Source organism: Falco rusticolus, chromosome 11 (genome assembly GCF_015220075.1).
Source record: "Falco rusticolus isolate bFalRus1 chromosome 11, bFalRus1.pri, whole genome shotgun sequence".
Taxonomy (NCBI): domain Eukaryota; kingdom Metazoa; phylum Chordata; class Aves; order Falconiformes; family Falconidae; genus Falco; species Falco rusticolus.
This window is the reverse complement of record NC_051197.1, coordinates 28993786-28999785: the sequence shown is the minus strand read 5'-3', so window position 1 is coordinate 28999785 and position 6000 is coordinate 28993786. Positions and strand designations below refer to the sequence as shown.

At 47.1% G+C, this 6000-nt stretch overlaps 1 protein-coding gene across 3 annotated transcripts in view; it reads left to right on the top strand.

Annotated features, from left to right (window-relative positions):
* Positions 1-270: 270 nt before the first annotated feature.
* Positions 271-6000, top strand: part of SOAT1 (sterol O-acyltransferase 1) — a 31188-nt gene continuing 25458 nt past the window's right edge. The window contains exons 1-2 of one of the 3 annotated variants that reach the window (XM_037404120.1): positions 271-374; positions 3686-3819. In XM_037404120.1, the coding sequence (XP_037260017.1) occupies positions 3696-3819 (124 nt within the window). In that variant the 5' untranslated portion in view covers positions 271-374; positions 3686-3695. Of the gene's footprint in view, positions 375-663; positions 852-3685; positions 3820-6000 lie in introns of those variants that run through there. The other 2 variants (XM_037404122.1, XM_037404121.1) reach the window with 2 other exon arrangements.

The following is a 6000-nucleotide window of genomic DNA, read 5'->3' as shown; positions in this document are numbered from 1 at the left end:
GCTTTACCTTCCGCCTCTGGAGGAGCAGGATAAGGAGGCGGCCGCCTGACAGGAAAGTGGGGAGGGGGGGAAGGAGGGGGGACACTGAGGGTGGCGGAAGGGAGGGTGGGGTGCGCGCCCCACGTGCGCCTCACGTGCGCCCTCCCACCCGGCTTCCCGCCGCCCCCGCACCGCGCGCCCCCTCCCCCGCGGAACGCCTCCCAGCCAATAGGCGGCGGCGGCGCCGCTTTCTCCCCCCCCCCCTCCCCCCTCCCCCCTGCGCGGTGACGTGCGCGAGCCCCGGGAAGAGGCCCTGGCGCGCGGGCGCGCGGCGGAGGCGGGAAGCGGTCGCGGGGAGCTGGCGCGCGCGGAGGCAGCGGCTCGGTCGCCCTGAGGTGACGCTCCCGTGGGGCGAGGGCGGCCGCCACCCCCCCCTACGGCGCCGGCACCGGTCTGCCCGGCTCCGCGGCAGCGGCTCCGCTCCGTCCCGCCGCCGGCTTTAGGCCCGGCCCGCCCCCAGCGGCACCGGCGTCCCCCCGGCGCGGGGAGGCTGCGGGGGGGCGGCTGTGGCCGGCGCCCTTCGGAGGGCCGGGCGGCTGGAGGGGGGCGGGCAGCGCTCCGCAGGCCACCGGCCGCCCTCAGGGCCTGGGCTGGGGGGGAGGGGGGGTGTCTCTCTGCTGACAGCGGCCACCACCGCGTAACACTTCCGTGCTTGTTTCCAGGGAGTTAGTGAGGAGGGGAACCGACTTCGTGGTCTCGGGTGTGCTGGAGCCTCGGCAGTGCTTTAAGCAGCTTCCATTGTTATCTGCAGCTTTCCGTCTTTTTTTTCTCTTTTTTTTTTTTTTTCCTGCGGAGTGTTTGGCGCGTTGCGGGTGAGCTGTGCAATGACCTTAACTTTGTTTTGGTACCAGCCTAGCTCGTGAAGAGCTCTGCTGATACCGAGGATGTAGCCCGCAGAGTTTGCTATTTAATGTTACCCCCAAGAGCTGAAGAAAAACCTTGGAGATGGGAAGGGTGTTTGGGATAAGTTATTATTTAGCGTAAGCGGTATTGGAGGTAGAAAGTGTGCCCTCACGGTGCTTCCAAGCCTTTTGAAATGCGGTGTACTTCCTATAGGATATTGCTTTTCTCCTAAGGCATGCTAATAATTACCGATGTTTCAAAAGTGAAGATAGAGAAATTCAAGGTTTCTGAGACATTTTATGAGTACCGTAATGCAGTCATGCCTATAGGACCAGGGCGTTTCTGCTGGGAAATCTGATAACAGGATGTGTTTATGGTTCCAGGTGTCCTCCAAGTGCTTGGAGTGGGGTGAGCAGAATGACTGTTCATTAATTTTAAGGAGCGATTTCCTTTTTTTGAAGGGGATGATGAGCATTTTGGAGTTACCCTGGCATTGTGTCATGATTGGTTTAGTTCTAACAGAGATTAGAGGGAGGGTCTAATGCCTTCTGTGCACTGATGTGCTGATAGTTGCTTAGGTACTGTAACATACCTCTCTTCATATGGGAAGTAGACTAGGAAAATGCTTGTTTTCATAAGATTTCCCCTAGCACAGTTCTGGTTTCAGTGTGGAAAATGCTTTGTTGTGATCATTTAGCCTATCTGAATTGAGTAAGTCTTTAAGTTAATTGCTTTTAACTTTTTTTTTCTCACACACATGCTTTTTCTTTCCCTCATCCTGAAACTTTATTTTTAACTCCTTTCTGTTAGCCCTTCAGTGAGATACGCTTAACCACTCTGCACTGGAGAGGAAGGAGTGCCGCCTTCACCTCGCGAAGAAGTTGAAAAGTGTACTAAGAAAAGAGTTAAACTCCGTTAAGAGTTGGAAAAACTGCACCTTTAAGGACAGATGTGGCCCACAAGAACAGCTTAACTTGGATCAGGAGGCAGTGGAGAGGCTCACTAGTGACCTGAGGAATAGCTTGTTAGTGCATGATTTTATAAGGCCGCTCAGTTTCCCCCTCCACTGTTCCATAAACCATACTGTGTGATCAGTGCGATCCATTCTTATCCTTTGATAGGGTTTTGGGCATCTCTCTTGTGTAAGAGCAGAAAGATTGAAATGTTTGCCTGTCCAGGATCTCTATGTAGTTGTAAGACCCAGGTGGGCAAAATGATACTTTGCTCTAGCATGATGCAGCTGTGTCTGTACCTAGAACCTTGTGGGAAGGCTGAGAGGTGGAAGGAGTAATGTCTCCATGACAGTGACTGATTTGTGTTTAAAGGCAAGAGGGTTGCAGCAATAACTGTATACAGAGCTGGTAGGAAGTAGCTATGTCCCACCAGCTACCTTTCTGTGCTGCTGCGTGTAGTTACTGTAGGAAGATTTACCATATTCTTCCCTGGTTCTTTCTCTTATTCACGTGAATGCTTTTTGCATTATGTAAACTCTGACAGTATGAGCTATCAGGTATTGCACAAGGCCAGCTGAGAACTTTGTGACTTGTGGTCTTTTTGTTCAATAGATTGTAGACCTGCTGTGATCTCTTGAGACAGAGCCAAGAGGCAATGCTGCAAGAAATGGTGTTGGTGATTGAATTGGTGATTTGTTGTTTGGTGTTGCAGAAGGTTTTTCCCCACCTATGTGCTGTGGTGCCTGAAAGGAGAATGGGAGACTGTTCTACTAGAAAGACAAACACAAGAAGACTCAGGAAAATGCTTGATCATAGTCTTACTTCCCTTTTGCAGAAGTGCCAGTCTCAGTATTCTGCGGAAATCCATCCTTAAATAATTGTTCTGCTTTCTTAGTTTCTCTAAAAGTGCATGAATTTTCCTTGCCTACTCTAATAGTTTATCTGTGCTGGTGCATGTATTCTGTTCACTAGCACAAAACGTGTATTTAAGAGTTTGTGCTAAGGTGAAAAAATATATCAAAAAGGAAAAGTGTTAGTTTGCAAATGTGGTTACATACATGCCTGTGTGATTTTCTGGAAGTCTGGTTCTGAAAATTGTCCCTGGTTGTAGCTACATCTCTGAGAGCTTATTGAACTTCATGGAGAGCATGTTGGAATGTCACTTTGTGACCAAGTTCTGGTCTTCTCCCCTTTCCATTAATGGAGAATTTTTTTCTTTCAGCCTGGCTGTGGTGCTTCAGGTGTTCCCTACTAGCAGCTCTGTCCCCAGCAGTGACCTTTGTCATTGAATCAGGCGTAGTTCAAACCTGATTCTCTTCCTGTTTTTCCATGGTTTGCAATGCAATTGTTGTCTGGCCAAGCAGAGTACGAGGAAGCTGCTCTTTCAGTAAGAATTGAAAACTTGACAGGAAGGGGCTTGGCTCAGACAAAATAATGCGGGTGATTCTGCATCCTACCAGATCTCTCCAAAGACAAATTTTGCTGTCTAGCTGACTGTCAGAAAGGATTTGTGAGGGCCTTTTAAAGATTTCACAAAGACTTACGTTATTTTAAATACTTGGAGGGTCTGTAGGTAACAGAGGGAGCTGTGGAGAGTCACTTTGGTAGTGGTGGGGGATCTTGCCTGGTTACTTTGTTCCTTTACTGCTTGTAGTAAGGGAGAGGAAGTGTGATCTACAGTAAGTGACTAATACAAGTGCTTTATTTCCCTTACACTTGCTCTGAAGTCATGTGGAGGGAAGAAAGTCTGACTTCAGTGTTAGAAGGCTGTGTAAATTTACTCTTGAACAATGTAAAGAGTAAATATTTTTTTTTTTTCATTAATTATTTGCTGTCCTTTTCTGGTCTAGCTAGGCAACAATGGCAGGTGAAGACTGTGTAAGAAAACGCCAGTCTGGCTCCAATACAACCTGCAAGACCCCTGAGAATGAAGAAACACAGAGGAGACCTGAGACTGAGAGATCATTTCAAAGCTCAAGCAATGGTGAGACTTTTTTGCTCAGGATTAGTTGCATCTCTGGCATGTGATCTCCTCTAAGGTGTGCTCTCTAGCTTATGGCTCTTGCCTCTTTGCTCTTTCATTTCAGCTTTTCTGCTCATAGAAAGGCTGCCAAGGTGGAGCTCCCTGTGTACCAGCTGCACCTCTTCAGCAGGTTTAGGTTGTTTGGAGTGCTGTCCTGCAGAACTTCCCCTCAGGGCTGCACACTGCAGTGCTTACAGGGATCTAGAGTAAAGAAAGTGATTAATTGTCACAGGACAAATGTGTGTCATGAGGAGGAGATGCTTTAATGCTGTAAATGGTGCAAATGCATCTTGAAAACAATTCTGAGTCATCCTGACAAACACTTTTTCTGGGGAGTTCATCTTGCTTCCTTTACAAGCTTAAAGTATGTGGCTCCTTCAAGATTGAATAAAATGGTCTTTAACATACCAGGCTAAGCTGGTGTATCTGTCCTGGCAGACAGATGGAGGTAGAATGGCACAAAGGATGATTCTGTGCTCCTGTGGGCCCTGTTAATGTCAGAACAGCTCCCTTCTATCCAGTCTCAATGTTGGATGCCATAAAATAGAACAATAAAACATTTAGGTTTGTATTCATGTCTGTTGTGGTTACCTTAAAAAAATATGTGGCTTATAGTTGGCTTTGTGGACGGGTCACTGCTGCCTCTGTCCTGTCCCTTGAGCTGCAGGGATGGTTGTGGCAGTATGCGTGGGTTTGCCTGTGGACATTGTGACTGTCTCTAATTCCTGGGTTATGCTATACCACATTCCAGCCAGTGATAAGGAGGTTGGTGATGAAATACAGCTTGTTTCCTTTCTCTTTGGGAGACAGAATAAGTAAAAAGCTTAACTGGTTTATCGCAATGTGCCACATGAGTATAAGTTCCAAACCCAGTATAAGTTCCAAAGTGCCAGTGACTCAGGGAGGTAACTCTTACTGGTATGCTTCAGAATACTGTCGCTATTTCATAGTACTTCCTTCAGCTGAAATGGGAGTTGGGGCAAATTTAAGTTTGGTACAAGTCAGATTTCTTCTTGCAAAAAAACACGTTGGAGAGAAAGCCATCCCACAAACTGTTTAGAGAACGGGGATTTTAAGCTGTTGGTGGTATGATCATTTTAATTGAATCAAATGGGACTGTTCCATTACTGCTGTTTTTAGAAAATTGCATGGAGTTGAGGGCTACTGGGAAACAGTTATGATGAGTTTTGAAGCAGACTTCTACCTTTCTACATATTGAAACACTTTAACTTTTCTGCATGAGTTTGAGTTCTTTCAGGCTCGTGGGTAAAGAGCAAATATAGCTGTGCTAATTAGGACTTGATAGGTGGGTGTGCTTGTCTTTAAGAGCCTTTCATTGTAATACCTCAGATGTGGCATAATGTCACTGCAGGTAAGATACTGTGCGTGCACAGCAAGTAAACATCTCTTGAAAGTGTACCGGGCTTTCATGCATGTACACGTGCCTGGTGGGTTGGCTCAGATCAGTGCAGTCTTGTTTTAATACAGTACAAACTACAGTGAAGGACAGCAAGGACAGTGGGGAGGAATCCTGATTAATGAAGGTGAGGTACCCTCTTATCTTCCAGGGTTGCTGCCAATTCAACAGAAGTGTCAGAAGGACTGAAGCGTTAAGTTCTTGCAGACTTTTTGCTCAGCACAGTGATGGGCACAACAGGAATACTGCAGGGAGGTGGGAGGCATGAGCCTGCCTGACCACATTATAGGCCCAGGAGGAAGATGGTCAGGAATTCCTCCGTATAGGGGGGTTAGATCAGGACCTCTGTGAAACAAAGGTTGAAGCCTTATAAAGTTGAAGTGTTCCCATGTTCCAGATAGTGGCCTTTTGATGTAGTCCAGTGTGCTTGCATAACTTGGTAGGGCTTTCTGTGAAAGCACAGCTGAGGTGGAAGAATTTCTCAAAATCAGTAGCCATAGACTTTCCTCACTTTCTTTTGTCCTAGTTATTCACTTCTGAATAGCTCTTTCTAAGGCATTACTCCTGATGTGTACAAAGGCCGCATAAGGCTAATGATCTGCTGTCTGGCAACTTCCTTTTTATACCATAGCATCTTAACACTGGGTGTTGTGTAGAATTTTAGACAAGATGCATGTGTATTGCAGTCAAGGGACTCTAACCAGGTCAAGACTGTCTCCTGTATG